The sequence below is a fragment of the Pelobates fuscus genome, chromosome 8 (assembly GCF_036172605.1).
Source record: "Pelobates fuscus isolate aPelFus1 chromosome 8, aPelFus1.pri, whole genome shotgun sequence".
NCBI lineage: Eukaryota > Metazoa > Chordata > Amphibia > Anura > Pelobatidae > Pelobates > Pelobates fuscus.
The window spans coordinates 101503382-101524438 of record NC_086324.1 but is presented as its reverse complement, the minus strand read 5'-3'; the positions used below and the strand labels follow the sequence as shown (position 1 = coordinate 101524438).

Sequence of the window (21057 nt, the reverse complement as noted above, 5' to 3'; positions counted from 1 at the left end):
CGATTTAAAAAAAGAAATATAATCTTCAATACTAACTAGGTCGAATACCATCATAGGACAAGTACTTTGCAGACAAGTCTTTCATTTGCAGGCTTTAATGTCAGTGACAGGGTAGAAGGTGTACTATGACTTCTATTCAAATAAAAATGAGACACTATAAAATATTCCATGAACCAACACTGTATTGCAGGAGGAAAAATAAATAAAGTCAAATTATAATAGGAAATCCCTAGATTTTATTTATTTTTTAAACAAAAACAGGTCATTAAATATTTTGTATTATTTTTCAAGTGTTCCTTAATGATTACCAAATCTGATGGATGCATACCCTAAAAGGCAGAATATATATTCTATACACAAACATATAAAACATTCAAGTAAAAGAAAAAAAATAGCTGGGATCACTTATAGTTTTGCAGTGACAACTGAAAATGTACAGAACACTGAACAGAAAGCACATAGAAACCACACATGGCATAGCAGCACATTTTGCTTACAATGGGGGATCACTCAAGAACAAAAATAGATGACATGACACGTGTCCAAGAACCCCAGGTTTTAGGATGGCCACTGTGCAGTGTATCCAGTTTACTCAGTGATTAGCAATATTACTTTGTATGTACTACCTCTTTACAATTAGCAAGGACTAGAATTACCAAAAAGGTTGCGTAATATCAAAATACACACAGACTAAGTAATAATAGAGAATACCTGATTCAATACTGTAATCCTGAGGTTCTTGCTTAATCCCCATAGCTCCATGGAAATTGCGCCTTAAAGGGGCATTCATGTCTTGGTCATAAACATGACTGCGATACTCCTGTTTGAAGCCTTGATGAGTTGATGTGAGTGGGGGTGCAGAAACAGGGTCAGACATTTGTCTGTGATACACTGGACGGGATTCTCCTGTGACACCATGGAAGCGAGGAAAAGATTGGCAGGGTTCAGACATCTGCCTCTGAAATCTGGGAAAGTAAAGAAAGCTGGTGAACTAAGAGTGTACCGTCACACAGTTCATGCACTAGCTCCATAATGGTTGTTTTAATAGGTTAGGGTGACTGGAGCAGAGACTTGTTTATTTTACAATTCGTATTTAGATGACCAGCAAGGTTAGCTGGATAAAGAGAATACAAACAGTATGGCTCTTGAAAATTACATACTTTCTTAGTGTTATACTTCTGGGCAAAAAGAATGTGACCATCTGGCTGACTTAGCAGTATGTCAAACATTGCCCATAACACCTGTATGGCTAATATCACTAGCTTGCAAAAATGTTGGGCAAATCACAAAGATTTGTATTACTGCGGAGGTCTTTTTGGGGAAACTGATGTCATTCTACCAACTAAAGACCTGAACTCACAAGTTCCTGGTAAGAATTTGACCAAATATGAAAACTTACAAACTCCATTCATTCTGGAATAACCCTGAGTAAAGAGGATTTACTTAAAATCAACCTTTCAATACTCGAGGAACAAAGAAAAAAAAAAATGTACACATTCTACCAGCTGCATTAAACAAAAATAAAGCAACCATTTTGTTAATTTGCAATAAAAAAAATTGCAAGCAACAGTTTTAATTGTTAAACCAAAAACATTTGTTCTAGTTTGTTTCTGGTACACATAGTCCACCTTACTAATGTGTTACCAGTAACTACTATTTGCAGACATAAAAAAAAAGTGTAACTATTACTGGCTTTGATGGCATTTGACCAACACATAGCTGCATTCTGGTGAAGCTAGCAATAACATGAATAATGGGAAAATGAAGTTAGGCATCTGAAAGTTTAAACAGGAGAAAAATGCAAGACATATTGTACCACCCATTCGGACATGTAAAGTGATCCCCCCACATGCCTGGATTATATCACTTCCATGCGGAGGATCTTTTTGCCACTGTATATGAAAAACAAGACCTCGGCTGGTATGCCACTTCAGGAAATGACACTTCCAGATGGGACGAAGCAAAAGCCTTGTGCATAATTTGGAGGTCATCCAAATTGGAGTTACATATGCCTGACAAAAGCAGGTATTGGGCAGATGAACTTCCCTACAAAGTTAAATGAAAAAAAAAAAAAAAAAAAAAAAAAAAAAACACCATCAGCCAGATCTAGAACAGCAGAAAAAAACTATACTAAAAAAAAAAAGTCTATACAAAAATTAAATAAAATCCTATAAAAATTACTCACAGCCAGGGAGGCAATATTTTTGGATATATTTTATTACTCACTTGTATTCTGGAGGATATACTTTCTCATGCATGTTCTTCTGTAGTGGTCTTGTTTGATGAAGAGGTTGTGGAACTGCAAATTCTTGTTTCTGCTCACATTGGACATGCATAGAGTTATTTGGAATTTCCAAGGATTGTGCATTACCAGACACTGGCAGTGGGGCAGATGATGTTGAACATGTAGATGCCAAGGGCTTAAGCCCTACGGCAGGCTTTCTTGCATAGGCACTAAAAAATAAATTAATAAAATACTGAATAATTACCTTCCTAACAATCTGTAGTTTGCTCTCTACGCAACCATAAAATGCAAGTTAAACGGTCCACAACACACCTGGGGTTATAGAGGCACTTTTCTCCATAAGAAACAGGAACAGGAACATTATGGCTGCATGCATTTGTTTCGGATGATGGACTATGAATTTCTCGTTTAATCTTTGCTGGTGGTGGTCCATGAAGAATTACTGAAACAAAGGCAAAAAAAAACATGTAATTTTTTTATTATTATTTTTAAAAATGTTGTTGTGCGGGTACATTCAATATAATCAGCAGCTGTATAAACATGACAGCTATATAAGTGTCAATAACAAAAATAAAGCATCAGCAAGACATAGCAATAATTGCACATAAGAAATGTGCATGATAGACAGAATTATTAAGCAGTAAGGTTGAGAGGAGTGTATATGCTGCCTGATAAGCCATAGATAATTTTAAACATTAAATGTGGAATGCAGAGTCACCGATTTAAGAAACACTAAGAAGAAGGGAGTATCCTCCCAGGTTGTAGGCTAAGATGTGGAGGTTTACTATCAAAGGCTTGAGGACTAATGAGTGGCTGCAGGGACTGATCTTGAGTGCTTTGAGAGAGCGAAAGCCCTCTGCTGAGGTGACAGACGTAGCAGCAGAGCGCTGTAGCATCAAATCCCAAAATTTTGATCATAGACTATCGAATGCTTTCACAAGCGAGTCATTCTGAAAACTGGTAACAGTGTGGTCATATGGCGGCCATTTTAAGCATGGTCCATGGTATATCACCAGTGCAGGGTGAGCAGAGTTTCTCCCGCTAAACAGCATCAAACCACTCCAGTGGGGACGGAGTTAGCCCCCACTGGTCCAAAGAGGTAGGGAGGGGGCAAGCAAGTATTGTTTATAAGCCAGTGCGCAGTGGTCATCCACTTCACTCACTGCCCAAGTAGGCTGCAGTCACAGAGGCTTCGGATCTCCCACAGAGTTATTGGACCCAGTCAGAGCACCAGCAGTAGTTTCCACAATTAGCCTCAGTTTTCTAGCGCAAGGGGAGTAGAATATAAATATTCTTTATTACATTTTATCCTTATAATACAAAAAGATAGTGCTTACATTTAATCACAAGACATAACAAAGTTAATAATTTTTACAATAGTTTTTGTATTATTCCTTCTATGTCAAGGGTTAAAGAGAAAAAGAAGAAAAAAAAATCATGGTGTCAGGAGAGTAGTATAAAGAAGGAGTTAGTTGTAAGTGCCCTCATGTGGTATTGGCGTCTGGGTCTAGGGTGAAACCATCTAGATCTCAATTTTTGCCTATAAATTAACTAGGATTCATTCGCATCTTTTGGCCTAAGATCTACTATTAAATTGGTTTGAATTTGGTTAGCCATTCGTCCCAAATCTGCAATTTTTTTTTGAGAATTTAGCCATCTACCACAGGTAAGTCTCTCCATCTGGATTTGGAAAATTAATTGATTTCATGCTAGTGTAGAGGATTGGAACAGCAAAGTTACCAAAAAACTTATTAATTTAGTAGCTGTTAAACAGTGAATTAAAAGTTTAGCTGGTAGTTTTAAAGATGGCCAGTCCATTTGAAGTTGAGCTACCTGTGGGGTTCTATTTAGTTTGATTTCTAATATATCATCTAGTTGTTCAAATACATGGGACCATGATTTCTTGACCTGTCCTGAGATCGATAAAGATATTATGTTACAAAAATTAAAAACCTTTTCAAAATGTATAGAACACTTGACAGTATTGAAATGTTTTATCTCAGCTTCTTGTTATTTAATGATGTGATTCCATGCAACCTGGACAGAACATTTTGTGGACAAATTATCAGTGCAGTTGGAGAGGGGCTGGTCTGTGAGAGCTGGGGAAAGCCCTATTTGTCAAACTATGCCAAAACCGTTTCTGGAAGAAGAAGAAAAACAAAAAAAACACAGCCTGTCCCTATTGACTCATAGCAGCAGAACCATTGTAGTGGTTCAATAGGGACAGGGAGCTAAATCAGTTATGAGGCCTATAGTACCCATTCACAGCATGTTGTGGGCTTTGCTTTGTACCTCTTTATCTTCACTTCAAAAAGATGTGGTAGGGCTGCACCAGTAAAATAATATAAAATAATCCCAAAAAAGTCTTACTAGAGCAACAAAAGATAGTCAGGAGTAATGGATAAATTGTAGATGAATAGACTCTTCAGTAGGGATAGGTGCGTTTAAATGTCTCAGGGTATTCTTTTATATGGAAGAAAAAAGGAGACAGAGGCAACCAATAGTGTAATACGTCTAAAATGCGGAGTGCAGAATAGTAATTGGAGGTAGAACATAGCAAATTTAAAAGAGCTATGCAGGGCCGGACTGGGAATAAAAAGCAGCCCTGGAAAAATGTTATACCAGCCCCATCATAAATTGTGCCAGCTGTGACAGATATACAGTTACAATTATTTAACCAACAAGAAGGAGCGCACTCACAGGACTTAAAATAAACAAAAGAGCTGTTTTATTCTAATCAGATGTGCAACATCTTACTTCAACGTTTCATCCTTATAATTTTAAGGTCCAGTAATGGGAATGAAACATTGACTGAATGCTGCTGCACGTCTGATTTAAATTAATCTTATTTTGGTTAGTCCTCATTCCTATGAGCGCACTCTTCGTTGTATGTAGTTTGATACCAGGGAATGAAAGACTGGGAGTAGGCAGGGTTATCCACTAAACTAATATTTTTGTGAATGAAAATGTAAATTGCTAAATTTAGGCTACAATAGTCAAGCTGTCACTATACCCAAGTTAACATTTTGTTTCAAATCCGCTATTTTGGTTTAAATTATGAAATTTAGATTTTCACTTTTTAAAATTTAAACTATTAGTAATAACCCTTTGGCAAATGTCAAACCCTTCATATATATACATATATATATATATACACATATATACATATGTGTGTGTGTGTGTGTGTGTGTGTGTGTGTGTGTGTGTGTGTGTGTGTGTGTGTGTGTTCCAAGTGTATTATGCAAGAAAATATTATATATTATAAACATAATTATTAAAATGATGCTTGCGATATATATATATATATTTACATACACATATATATTTACATACACATATATACATATATATATATATATATAATGATATAATACCATTTGTGCATATGTATCTATGCAGAATACTTTCACAAATAACAGATAAAGCAAAGCTACCGTATATACTCGAGTATAAGCAGAGTTTTTCAGCAAATTTTTTGTGCTGAAAAACCCCAACTCGGCTTATACTCGAGTCAATTGTCTGTATTATGGCAACTTACATTGCCATAATACAGACAGGGGCTGTGGGGGCTGCAGAGAGATGTTACTTACCTTTCCTGCAGCTCCTGTCAGCTCTCTCCTCCTCCGCCGGTCCGTTCAGCTCTTCTGTCAGCTCACAGTGTAAGTCTCACGAGAGCCGCGGCTCTCGCGAGATTTACACTGGGAGCTGACCGAGGTGCTGAACGGACCGGCGGAGGAGGAGAGAGCTGAGAGGAGCTGCAGGAAAGGTAAGTAACATCTCTCTGCAGCCCCCACAGCCCCCTCCTACACAGTGCCCATCCACTGGACCACCAGGGAAGGAGAGCCCCCCTCCCTGGCCAGCTAGCAAGCAGGGAGGGGGGACGAAAAAATTTGAGGATTAGTGCGGATGCTGCTCAGTGTAACTCTCTCTCTCTAGTATCTGCCACTAAACAAAGACATTGTCTGCGATGTTCCCCCAGGAGAGACATGTTAATAGGGCTGGATGTTCACTTTGCTGTAGGTTTTTAAATGTTTAACTCCTTCTTCTAGGGCTACAGGATAGATATAGATATATAGATATATAGATATATAGATATATATATAGTACTGAAGAACTGCATGGGCACCAGGAGTTCTGGAGAAACAGGAGGCACAATTAATAAATGGCAATTATATAAACTTCACTGTGTGTATTATCGTCTTCAGTGTATATGCACAAAATACATTAATAATAATAAAAAAATAATGAAAAAAAATAAAAAAATAATAAAATAAAAATAATACAATAAAAAATAATAATAAAATAAAAAAAATAATAAAAAACATTTAATGAAACAAAAACAAATATTAAAATAATAATTAAAAAATAAAAATGCCCACCCCCCACCAAGGCTCTGCATCACACTCTGCATCACACACACACACACACTGCACTCTCATACATACACACTGCACTCTCATACATACACACTGCACTCTCATACATACACACTGCATTCTCATACATACACACTGCATTCTCATACATACACACACTGTAAATAAATATTCAATTAATATAATTTTTTAGGATCTAATTTTATTTAGAAATTTACCAGCAGCTGCTGCATTTCCCACCCTAGTCTTATACTCGAGTCAATACATTTTCCCAGTTTTTTTGGGTAAAATTAGGGGCCTCGGCTTATATTCGGGTCGGCTTATACTCTAGTATATACGGTATATTTTATTTTTTTAATTCAACATGTCATTTATAAAAAAAAACAAAAAACACAAGCATAAACACATTTGATTTTTGATTAATGGATACTCACTGGCACGTACTGATGCCCACACACTCACATACACTGGCGCACAATGATCCATACTCACACACATACATTGATCCACACTGACACTCACACAGTAATCCATACTGATACATACATTGATCCATACTGACACTCACACAAAGTAATCCATACTGACACATACAATAATCCATACTGACACTCACACAAACATTGATCCATACATTGACCCATACTGACACACACACATACATTGATCCATACATTGACCCATACTGACACTCACACAAACATTGATCCATACATTGACCCATACTGACACTCACACATACATTGATCCATACATTGACCCATACTGACACTCACACATACATTGATCCATATATTGACCCATACTGACTCACACATACATTGACCCATACTGACACTCACACATACATTGATCCATATATTGACCCATACTGACTCACACATACATTGATCCATACATTGACCCATACTGACACACATGCATTGATCCATACATTGACCCATACTGACACTCACACATACAGAATTCCACACTGACACTCACATAATATCTTCAAAAACACCTCCCCCACACAATTACACACTCAAATATACACACACCCTATGAATCCTGGAAATGAACATTAAATACCTGGGTGCCACAGCTCACTGAGCCCACCTTGCTCCGTGCTTCGCTCAGCTCCTGGCTGAGAAGCAGCCTGCCTGCAGCTCTGTCTGGACCCACTCCTCTCCCTGCCTGCCAGCACTTTACACACAGGAAGCAAAAGGCAGAGGACCCGCGTGGGCTGCCCTGCTCTGCCCGATTACCGGGTCACATGCTTCCTGTGTGTGAAGGCTGACAGGCAGGCACAGGACTGCCTCCCTCCCTGCTCCTTATCCTTCACTCGCGAGCAGCATTAACAGGTCACTTTGGAGTGCCTGCTGCTCACTGTGTGTACTGTGTGGGGAGAGGAAGGGCTGCTGCACTGTGCGGCCCCAAGTGCACCGGCCCACCGGGAAATTTCCCGGTATCCCGGTGGGCCAGTCCGGCCCTGGAGCTATGGCCAGCTCTGGTGTGGAGGGCATACAGCGGTATAATCCACGCTTATGGGATATGCGAATAAAGTGCATCTATCAACACCGGCTGGTCATCTAAGGCTCAGAGGAAAAATAAATAAGGCAACAATAGTGCTCTCAATTATGATAAAAAAAAAAATTAAAGTAAATAAAAATAATACTCACAAGTATAAAACAGGAACACTGCTCTATTGATAATGCACTGGTGGTATGATCCCCACCTCGGATTTCTTTGAGTAGAGGAACAAAGTAAAAAGCCAGGAGGAGTAAAAATAATAATAAAAGTGCATAAAGGTACAAAAAAAAGAGGATTGGAACAGCAAAGTTACCAAAAAACGTAATGATCTAAAATACACAATATAAAATAACCATTATGTGTTTCACCAATATAGGCTTATGCACTTTTGTTTTTCTTTTTTACTCTTCCTGGCTTTTTACTTTGTTCCTCTACTCAAAGAAATCCGAGGTGGGGATCATACCACTTTGTGCCCTCCACACCAGAGCTGGCCATAGCTCTTTTAAATATGAGTGTTCTACCTCCTATTACTATTCTGCACTCTGGATTTCAGACTTATTACACTATTGGTTGCCTCTGTCTCCTTTTTTCTTCCGTATAAACGAATACCATGAGACATTTAAACACACCTATCCAAACTGAAGAGTCTATTCATCTACAATTTATCTAATACTCCTGATGATCTTTTATTGCTCTAGTAGACTTTTGGGACTATTTTATATTATTTAACTGGCCCAGCCCTACCCCATCTTTTTGTATTGCTTTATCTATCTGTTGAAGGACTTGAGGGGTCTCCTTCATTTGGGTTTCTGCCCGTTTACATTTGTGTCTGTAAACTAGGATTTCCTTTATCTTCACTTGACTGGACCTTAGTATAGGCACATTTGCATGTCTGATATGTTTATCAGCTGACTAAGTGGCGGTGTCTTACCTGGTAGCACAGAATGTTTTGCCAGGGGCAATATATGCACTGGCAGGTGTGCAAGGAGCCCACTTCAGAGTGGGGAGGGGAAGGGGGGGGAGGAGGGAGGGCATTTCAGGCCACAAATGACCATAAACAGTTAGTTAACAAGGTAACTGAAGCTGCAAATACAACCAATTTTGATGCATCAAGGGAAAACACTTGCTCCATTACTACACAAAAAATACAAAAGGTTATTGATTTAAGATTGCAGTACCATTTGCTGCATGAGTCATCACAAGACATTGTGTGCCAAGTGATGGTTTGCACTATCTCCTATTAAGACAACATATTTGCAAAGTACTTTACTGCAAAGAATGTTAATTAAGTCCAATTTCCATTCCCAATAGCGCTCTCAACCTGCTTTCACTAGAACTGTAAATTGCTTCTACTTCCTTAGATGGGAAATGCTGAAAACAGAACAAAACAAGCCTCCTAAACAGAATGGTTACATCACATATTTGGCATAGCATTTTTAGTTTATCCCATCAAACACCCTTTAAAAGGGACACTATAGACACCGAGACCACTTCATCTCAATGTCTAGCATGGATTATTGGGATGAAAGTCATTTTATCTCCAGAGTATTCATAGCATAACATCGAATTTATAGAATAGACAGCTGCTGCAGTATTGTTGCTACTCAATTTTTACACAAGAAATTTCAGTTATTGAATTGGGAAGTATAGTGATCACTAGAGCCAGTGACTGTTAGACTGTTGAGATACAATTTATATATTATAGCATTCTGGTAACAAATACCAAGTAGGTTCAAGAAACAAAATCAGGATAGTGTGTAGCGGCCCCACCACTTAGAACCGTAGAATCTGCCCATTGACTATGAGATCAAATAAAGCCAGACTGGTCAATCCTTATCATCTCCAGGTTCGTTTACAGGTTACATGCCTTGGCATTCAAAAAAATGTAAATACCTTTCTGTGCATTTACGGTTACCCGGGAGGATTTCAAAACTTTTGGTGATTAGCTGCTTCAACAAGAACACCTGACCAAGTTAGAGTCTGTAGGCATCTCCAAACTAAATATAGATTAGTTTGAGTGGTTATATGAATATGTGGAAAGGAGGAGGGGAGGGGGGGAAGGAATGAAGAGTTCTGGAATGATCTGTGAAAGGGATTGTAATGCTCACTTTAGCAACTTTCACAAGTAAGTTGTACTAGTACATATTTTAGAAACTATGCTTCTTCTGAAGACATGGATAATCTTTACGGTGTTAGATTTGTTTGCAGAAATAAGTAATTGGGTTTTGGTTTGTGTGCATTTTCCCCTGGCACCTTTCCCATCTGTGCCAATTCCCTTATATGCATCAATATATTCATCACTGTGCCTTTTCCCAATTCTTTGGAAGAGACCACTTTTGTAAACAAAACCAATGTCTAGAAAAAAAGAATGGTCTTTTTCTGCCACAAGTAAGAAGCTTTCACATTCTCTTTAAAATGAATAATTGTGACGGAACTCCTGCACTCCAACCGAGTATCTCCACCAGGTCAGCTTCCTCACTACTAACCGGGAACTCTGGAGCACATCCCAGACCTCTGAAGGGGAGTGCTCAAACCCCAGTTATCTTCCGATGCCTCCCCTCTAAATAGCACTCTATATGGAGGTCAGGGTACCTAAGGATACCCGCTTCAAGATTAATCAGAACTCGGCAAAGTTTCATAGTCTCTCCCGGTCAGGACCTTGAGAAAAGGCGTGGGTGGAGTTGGTGTATGCAACAGTGTATGAAGGATTCAAACATGGGATATTAATGTCCCCAAGAACATTCAGGGTATTCAAAAGTTTGTTTAATTTTCAGAGTTCGAATAAAAAGAAAGCACCACAATCTCAATCTGAGAAACCACATTAGGAAGCATACAAAGCAGAGACTATTCTTACCCTAAACAAGATAGGGGTGTTACATGACAGACATGAATGTTCAGACACAAGGTTACCATCTAGTATTCTAAATTTAGTGCATATATGCCAAAACATCTTTTGAGAAAACGGAGTGATAAGATTCATTAAAATTAGAACTTTAACAAAAAGGGTCTGAATGTAGTAGTAGTCTGTCATGGCAGATAATGACTTAAGAGCAATGGCATCAAGATCCTGCTCAATCATATCCTAAAGGAAGTACAATATGGATTGTCTGAACTAAACATCTACAGAGACGGCCATGCCAGAAAGACCTTACTAGGTCACCCTAAGTTATAGGATATTTATGGACAACCTCATCTAAGAGGGTCCATGACCTGTCACGTACAAGCCATTCAGGTCAATGTTTGTAAATATGAGACCATATTAGTTTGATGAGGCAGCAACCACAATACAGGTCATCTGTATTCAACCTTTGTGACGAATAAAGGCACCTTGAATATACCATGAGAAAAAAAAGCTACAGACTAGATAGATTCTACAAAACTGCGATACCAAAGATAAGCCTGATGGATGGGAGTTTGTAAGCATATAAGATTCAGAATAGTTATGAAGTGGTTCTGCCACAAGTGAATGCATGCAGAGAAGCTTAGAATCTAGATCTAGAAAGGAACTACATACTTTTTTTTTACCCATAGGTTTAAAAACAGAATACATACATATAATTCGCAAGAAACACAAATAATTTTTTCCCCAGGAGCTTATATTTAAAGATCTTACCAGATGATCACAATTTCAGATACAGATACAAAAATCCACAAAAACTGAAGGCTTTGCAGTGAAGCTACAAATCTACATAAGCATCAGATGAGGAGATCTTAATAATCTGTTTTGAATATGAACTATAAGGATTTTATTAGCCACTGCAGCCACACAGGACCGAGTAACTACAGTCCAGAATACAAATCCGAAGAATTACATCTAAAATCTTTGAGCTCCAACTATGTTTTTCCAACCAGGGTGGCAGAACAAACAGTGATGTGGAAAAAAAAAACCTAGGGCAAAACTCATGCCTCCCCTGCTGTGTAAGGCCTAAAAAGACACTTAAGGGGCCTCATGTGCAGTCGGTTTTGCAAAAGAAATTCTAAAGGCTTTAACATTTTGTTTGTTATTCACTAAATTTAGAATTTCAGTTAAATCCGAATGGTAAACTTAAACAAAAATAGATTATCGTTCTTGAATGCTAGACTCTGCCCCAGCAGAATATATATTGTAAATTATGGTAACATTTTGTCCAAACATCCCTAGAATGTATTCAATCCATAAACTTAGTGTTTTTATAAATAGTACTTACAGTTATCAGACTGAAAATCTGGAACATGCTGTTCATCGTCTGGTACTTGCGCTGTAAAACAAATGGAAAAAATTTTTTTTCATTATACATAACTTACTGTGACAAAATGATATACTTTATTCCCCAAGTTACACCGAACACCGACCACTCCCCTGGCTCCTAAAGTTCAAAGAAACCACAGACTTAAGAGCTCTCCCTGTGTGGCCGTCGTTCGTAAAAACAAACAGGTGCTGGAGAAAACGGCGGCCATCTGGTCGCACGAAAGCAGGCAGCGGGACTTGGTCATCGAGTGTCTGGAACTCTAAGTCGGACACTCCACCTCTCGAACACCAGCCAAACTTCACGAATGCCTGTTTCTTTCCACAACAAGCCAGGAGAGCGCTATTCAGTAGGTTTGTTCGCATGAACAAGGCAAACAAACGCTACCTATGAGCCAGGGGAACCATTCATCTTTTTGTTTAGTTTGGAATGCCTGAAATTGACCAACTACCTCTGCTTCTATTAAACTAATTTGGGCAGGCACCACGTGTGCGTTCGGTTAAAACTTTACCCCGGTGGCGATTTGGCCATGTTCGTGGGACCTGAGCGCTGTTTGGAATACTTGGGTGCTCAGATTCAGGCTATCCAGGGATATAATATTTGTGGGGGTTCCTATATGTATGTGTATTTTTAATATTTTATGTTTAGCCATTCTAGTGCCTGGGAGATAATTAGTTTAAAGGCAAATTATCTCCCAGACACAGAAGAGCGTGTTGTGTGAGTGTTCTGGGCGTGTTGTAGAAGTGTTTTTCTATGCGTTTGCTTGAGAGCCCTGCTGGGGGTCTTTGTATAAAAGTGGGCCATCTGGCCATAATAAAACATTCCTGTTCTACCCATCATCAAGTCTTAACTGATGTTTGGGTATGTGACCGACGAACCACTGGATTTACCTTTATGCACTACTCGGATTCCGGGAACAGACGAATCAGCACTCCATGTGAACGGACTATAAATCAATAACTCCCTAGTAGTTCAGAAGCATACAAACAAACGGGTATATGAAATACTATGCATTCGTTGCCCTTACGTTTACTTTACATTAATAAAACTAAAGAGACTTTATTGACTATGCATTAAGCAGGAAGGGTATAATAGCAGATATCGGTTTGGAAAAGAATGGAAAATAAAGGAGACCACATTGTGGCAAACGTGAAGATGCCTCGAGCTCCTGCTAAATAGCCTCCTGCCCAAGAACTATGGGCCAGAACCAAAGACCCCATTCGGGAGTTAACCTGTCAGGCCTCTCCAAGCAGCTTTCCCTCGGTGCCCCGGTACGGCACTTTCCCTTCTCTCGAATTGAACCAAAGGCAAGCACCCGGGTGGTCGTTCGCATGAATAAATCCACGAATGGTCCTCAGTGGTACTTGGCCGCGACAGAACCTTTCGGCACAAGGATATCGTAGTTCGCGGTCACCTCAGAGGTACTTCGCCACAAATGTTATGGAACGGTTTTCGTCACAAGGTGACCTTGCGGTTCCCAGACAACTTGGCCCGGGGTTTTTGCGCCACTTTGCAAGCTGCCAGAAGAGCTCTTTTTGGAGGAAAGGTGTCGGAGACTAAGTTGAACAAACGCTACCTGAGGGTCAGGTGGAGCACCACCGTATGTCGGCCGCAGGAGCTCCCGAAAGTTGACTGGCCAAAACACACATTGTTCTGGAACTACTTTGGGCATAGAACCACGTGTGCGGCCAGTAAGAACTTTGACATGGTGGACAACTTGGACACTCAGATTAGGGTTGTATGATATTTGGGGTTATAATAGGTTTTTATGATGTTTTGGGATACTTTTAGTTTTTTTTGTTAGGCTCCCTGTTCCTGGGAGATAAATTAGCTTACATAGAAACATAGAATGTGATGGCAGATAAGAACCAGTCGGCCCATCTAGTCTGCACAAATACTTTCATTAGTCCCATGCCTTATTTTATAGTTGGGATATCCTTATGCATATCCCACGCATACTTAAACTCATTTACTGTGTTAACCTCTGCCACTTCAGCTGGAAGGCTATTCCATGCATCCACTACCCTCTCAGTAAAGTAATACTTCCTGATATTTGTAAACCTTTGCTCCTCTAATTTACGACTATGTCCTCTTGTTGTGGTAGTTCTTCTTTTAAATACAGTCTCCTCCTTTACTGTGTTGATACACTTTATGTATATAAATCTTTCTATCAAACCCCCTGTCTCGTCTTTTCTCCAAACTATACACGTTAAAATCCTTAAACCTTTCCTTGTAAGTTTTATCATGCAATCCATGAACCATGGGGTGTACCACCGGCAGATCGTGGATGTGGCTCACATGACAAAATCCTAACAGTGGTTGGAAAAGGCAGCACTGAGGCACTAATCCTAGCAGCACAGGAGCAGGCACTCAGCACCAGATCAATAGAACCACACCAGGCAAGACCCAAGGTGCAGACTTTGCCAAGAGGCCTCTGAGACAGTCCAGCACCTAGTAGCCAGATGCAAGATGTTAGCATACACTGAGAGACACAACCAAATTGCTTGGATTGTGTATCAAAACATCTGCACAGAAATTGGATTGGACCTGCCTAAGTCCAGATGGGAGATACCACAAAGGGTAGAGTAGAATGACAGGGCTAAGATCCTTAGGGACTGTCCAACCAACCAGACATCGTGGTGGAAGACCAGGAACTAGAGACTGTAGTCATTGTGGATGTGGCAATACCCAGTGAATATAACATCAGGAAGAAGGTAGACAAATACCAAGGACTGAAAGAAGAATTAGAAAGGATGTGGAAAGTGAAGGCAGTAGTAGTCCCAGTTGTGATAGGAGCAGTCGGAGCTGTGACTCCCAAGTTGGAGGAGTGGCTTCAACAGATTCCAGGTGGGACATCTGAGATCGCTGTCCAAAAGAGTGCAGTTCTAGGAACCGCCAAGATACTGCGCAGTACCCTTAAACTCCCAAGCGTCTGGTAGAGGACTAGAGAATAAGGAATAAACATACCACCCAGGAGGGGTGATATAGAGATATAGATATAGATATATCTTTTTAAGGGTTGTTTTTTTTTTTTTAGGATTAAAGATGAGGGAAAAGGATATAAACTATTCAGGAAAATAAAGAAAAAGTCATGGTTCAACAGTATAATATACAAAAAACTGCAGAAGAGGTGGACATTTTTGAAATACAAAAACCAAAACAGAATATTTACCTTCAATCAACCATGCCTCTTGTAGCTGGCTTAGATCTTGAAACAGTTCTAAAAAAAAAAAAAAAAAAAAAAAAAAAAATTAAAAAAATAAATTATTATTTTTTTTTTTTAAGTACATAAATATTCTGAGTTTGCAATTTACGGATCGAAATTAAACCACTCACTGGTCCCTTTCTTATTTGAGCCCACCTGACTTCATTATTCTAGATCCTTGACCCAAGTAGAGATCAGATTGTCAAGGACTCTTTTCCTAGTTTGTTTCAAAACGGGAAAAAGTGAAAAGCACTTCAAACTGCATGGTTTGCCTTCACTTGGATCAACAGCAAACACAGATGTTAGAAAGGCTGAACTTAATGGACGCATGTCTCTTTGTAGACAATGCAACCATCACCTACTTCCTAGAGGCATACCGACCACAGTGAAAACTTAGCTCTTTCTATAGTCATACAACATAGATTGCATCAGAATCATATCCTATTGCAGACTAGTATATAGTCACTATATTTTGTAATGCAATAGATAAGCAAATAATTGGCACAATTTAAAGACCTATAAACAAAGTCTACTTCTAGGAAATAGTTGTATATGGTGTGAATTGTGAGGGTTTTCCGAATTTTACCAACAAAGGCCAAATAAATGGTTAGTATCTCTCTTCCAACAGGTAATTGTGGTGTGTAGATAGGAACCATAGGCCCATCTAGTCTTTCCAATTTTCTAATACTTTCATTAGTCTCTTATATCTAGGATAATCCTATACCTATCCCACGCATACTTAAACTCATTCACTGTGTTAACATCTACCATTTCAGCTGGAAGGCTATTCCATACATCCACTACCATCTCAAATTAATAATCAGTAAATTAATACTTCCTGATATTTTTAATTTCTAATTTAAGACTATGTAGTCTTGTGGTATATTTAATTCTTTAAATATACTTCCACTTATGGAGCCAAATGTTTCTATCACACACCCCTGTCGCGACTTTCCTCCAAGCTATAAATGATCCTTTAACCTTTCCAGGTAAGTTTTATCCTGTAATCCATGAGTTAGTTTAGTAGCCATAACCTGCTAGAGCCTACATGAGCCTCTGGTTAGCAAAATTTACAAAGCAGGGGATTAAAACTTCAAAAGCAAGTTAACGGAATGAAAATTAAACCATTTATTTCTTGCAGGCTGCATCAGTCAAAGCAAGGAGATGTGTGGCTAGGGCTGTATGAACAGAAACAAAGTGATTTAACTCCTAAATGGCAGAACATTGAGCAGAGATTGCAGGGGCATGATCTTCACACCAAAACTGCTTCATAAAGCTAAAGTTGTTTTGATGCCTATATTAACCCTTTAAAAATTAAATATGAAACTAGACAAAGATAAGCTATGCTTTTGGAAACTCAGGGGTACTTCTCAACTTGAACAGCAGAAAATAAAATTTAATGGATTCCATTATATATTTAGGTTATACTATACTGATGTCCAACAATATTTGTATACCATAACATGCATCATACAAATGTTTTTTATGCTTGATTTTTGTGCTATATAGAACCATAGATCGACAGAATACATTTACATTGCATCTGTTAACACAGCATAATGGTAACATTGAACAAAATTGAGGAAGTAAAACCTCCACCTCTGTGGTCCATGTTAGGGGAGGGGTAGAGTTTTAGCTGCAAAGATTTCTTCAAAATGGTTTGGTGCTCGTGGCACCGGAAACATTCAACGGACATTAGCTTTTACAGTACAGAGTGACCCCTTTAAAAGCAAACAAGTTTTAACACAATTAACTAGCAAACATCAGAGTAACTCTTCAATTGAAGATTTGCATCAACTACAAAACAAATTAACTTGGCACGTCATAATAAAGAGTTTTGATACAAACTTAAACACTAGGTGTATTTTAGATTAACTATATTATAACAAATAGCATTACCTCAATGAATGTACCATTTTCCACTGACAAAGTTCTGTAACACACCATAGTCTATGCTTGACTGTCAATTATGGGCATTTATAAATCTAATAAATAAGTCATATATGCTTGTTACAGACTGGCATCCTAAACAAGTCCATTGCACCTTGGTGCTCAGATAAGTTAAATACACACGTTACAAATTAAAATGTGTACACATATGAACCAGTCCTCAGCTCAGATGCAACTATAAAGATGCCAAAAAGGGAAAAGCAAAAAAAGTGTGAATACAGAATAGTGAGACTTTATACTCTGGGTAGTGAACCTGGTCGCTTACGCCCACTAGTTGGCGGTTTGGGATTTCAGGTGGGCGGTGGAGGGTTCTGCAGAAAACACTTAGTGGGCCTTGATGGCCATGGACCAAGACCGGCATCAGAGAGAATTTCATCTCCCTGTTGAGGAGCTCAAAGATCTCTTACCGGCCCACTGCCACTTCGTTCCAGCAGAGGGAGAGATGGGCCTGGGAGGCTTTGTGTTCCTCCCACGAGCAGGCTGGTCGGAACGTTGCCACGTATTACCATGGCAATGCTTTGATTTAGTGCTGTGCTCGCAGGAGGACAGGAGAGTCAGCCTGCAGCTGAAGGAGCAGCAGGCTAAAGTGAACATGCCACTAATGGACAACCAGCGCTTGCAGCATTATGTCCCCCCTCCCTGGTAAAAGGTAAAAAGAAAGCAGGGGGAGACATTAAGATAGATTTTTACATCTCACCCACCTACACAACATAGACCCTACCCCCCCACACCCCCGCCATAGACCCTACCCCCCCCCACACACACACACACAACAGACCGTACCCCCACACACACACAATAGACCGTACCCCCCCCCCCCCACACACACACACACCATAGACCCTTCCCCCCCCACACCCCCCCATAGACCCTACCCCCCCCCACACACACACACCATAGACCCTTCCCCCCCACACCCCCCCATAGACCCTACCCCCCCCCCCCACACACACACACACACACAATAGACCGTACCCCCCCACACACACACACACACAATAGACCCTACCCCCCCCACACACACACACACCATAGACCCTACCCCCCCCACACACACACCATAGACCCTACCCCCCCCCACACACACCATAGACCCTACCCACCCCCACACACACCATAGACCCTACCCCCCCCCCACACACCATAGACCCTACCCCCCCCCCACACACCATAGACCCTACCCCCCCCACACACACCATAGACCCTACCCCCCCCCCCACACACACCATAGACCCTACCCCCCCCCCCACACACACAATAGACCCTACCCCCCCCCCACACACACACACCATAGACCCTACCCCCCCCCCACACACACCATAGACCCTACCCCACACACACACACACACCATAAACCCTACCCCACACACACACACACACCATAGACCCTACCCCCCCCACACACACACCATAGACCCTACCCCCCCCCCACACACACACACACACACACCATAGACCCTACCCCCCCCCCACACACACACCATAGACCCTACCCCCCACACACACACACACCATAGACCCTACCCCCCCAAACACACACCATAGACCCTACCCCCCCAAACACACACCATAGACCCTACCCCCCCAAACACACACCATAGACCCTACCCCCCCCACACACACACCCTAGACCCTACCCCCCCCACACACACACCATAGACCCTACCCCCCCACACACACCATAGACCCTACCCCCCCACACACACACCATAGACCCTACCCCCCCACACACACACACCATAGACCCTACCCCCCCACACACACACCATAGACCCTACCCCCCACACACACACACCATAGACCCTACCCCCCCAAACACACACCATAGACCCTACCCCCCCCACACACCATAGACCCTACCCCCCACCCCACACACACACCATAGACCCTACCACCCCCCCACACACACCATAGACCCTACCACCCCCCCACACACACCATAGACCCTACCCCCCCACACACACACACCATAGACCCTACCCCCCCACACACACACCATAGACCCTACCCCCCCACACACACACCATAGACCCTACCCCCCCCCCACACACACCATAGACCCTACCCCCCCCACACACCATAGACCCTACCCCCCCACACACACCATAGACCCTACCCCCCCCACACACCATAGACCCTACCCCCCCACACACCATAGACCCTACCCCCCCCACACACCATAGACCCTACCCCCCCACACACCATAGACCCTACCCCCCCCCCCACCACACACACCATAGACCCTACCCCCCCCCCCACACACACACACACACCATAGACCCTACCCCCCCCACACACACACACACACCATAGACCCTACCCCCCCCCCCCCACACACACACACACCATAGACCCTACCCCCCCCACACACACACCATAGACCCTACCCCCCCCACACACACACACACCATAGACCCTACCCCCCCCACACACACACACACCATAGACCCTACCCCCCCCCACACACACCATAGACCCTACCCCCCCCCACACACACACACCATAGACCCTACCCCCCCCCACACACACACCATAGACCCTACCCCCCCCCCCACACACACACACCATAGACCCTACCCCCCCCACACACACACACACACACCATAGACCCTACCCCCCCCACACACACACACCATAGACCCTACCCCCCCCACACACACACACACACCATAGACCCTACCCCCCCCCACACACACACACCATAGACCCTACCCCCCCCACACACACACACCATAGACCCTACCCCCCCCACACACACCATAGACCCTACCCCCCCCCCCCACACACACACACACCATAGACCCTACCCCCCCACACACACACACACACCATAGACCCTACCCACCCCAAACACACACCATAGACCCTACCCCCCCAAACACACACCATAGACCCTACCCCCCCCACACACCATAGACCCTACCCCCCCCCCCACACACCATAGACCCTACCCCCCCCCCACACACACACACACCATAGACCCTACCCCCCCAAACACACACCATAGACCCTACCCCCCCAAACACACACCATAGACCCTACCCCCCCACACACACACACACCATAGACCCTACCCCCCCCCCACACACACACACACCATAGACCCTACCCCCCCCCACACACACACACACCATAGACCCTACCCCCCCCACACACACACACACACCATAGACCCTACCCCCCCCCCCCCCCACACACACACTAGACCCTACCCCCCCCCCACACACACACACACCATAGACCCTACCCCCCCCCCCACACACACACCATAGACCCTACCCCCCCCCACACACACACACCATAGACCCTACCCCCCACACACACACACACCATAGCCCCTACCCCCCCCCACACACACACACCATAGCCCCTACCCCCCCCCCACACACACCATAGACCCTACCCCCCCCCACACACACCATAGACCCTACCCCCCCCCCCCACACACACACACACACCATAGACCCTACCCCCCCACACACACACACCATAGACCCTACCCCCCCCACACACACACCATAGACCCTACCCCCCCCCCCCCAC

General features: G+C 42.2%; 1 protein-coding gene across 2 annotated transcripts in view; it reads right to left on the bottom strand.

The window, feature by feature from the left end:
* Nucleotides 1-21057, bottom strand: part of ETV5 (ETS variant transcription factor 5) — a 59037-nt gene that overhangs the window by 13403 nt on the left and 24577 nt on the right. For both annotated transcript variants that reach the window (XM_063428818.1, XM_063428819.1), the window contains exons 4-8: nt 15532-15579; nt 12321-12371; nt 2558-2687; nt 2227-2454; nt 712-965 (exon numbers count right to left, since the gene is read on the bottom strand). In XM_063428818.1, the coding sequence (XP_063284888.1) occupies nt 712-965; nt 2227-2454; nt 2558-2687; nt 12321-12371; nt 15532-15579 (711 nt within the window). The remainder of the gene's footprint in view (nt 1-711; nt 966-2226; nt 2455-2557; nt 2688-12320; nt 12372-15531; nt 15580-21057) is intronic.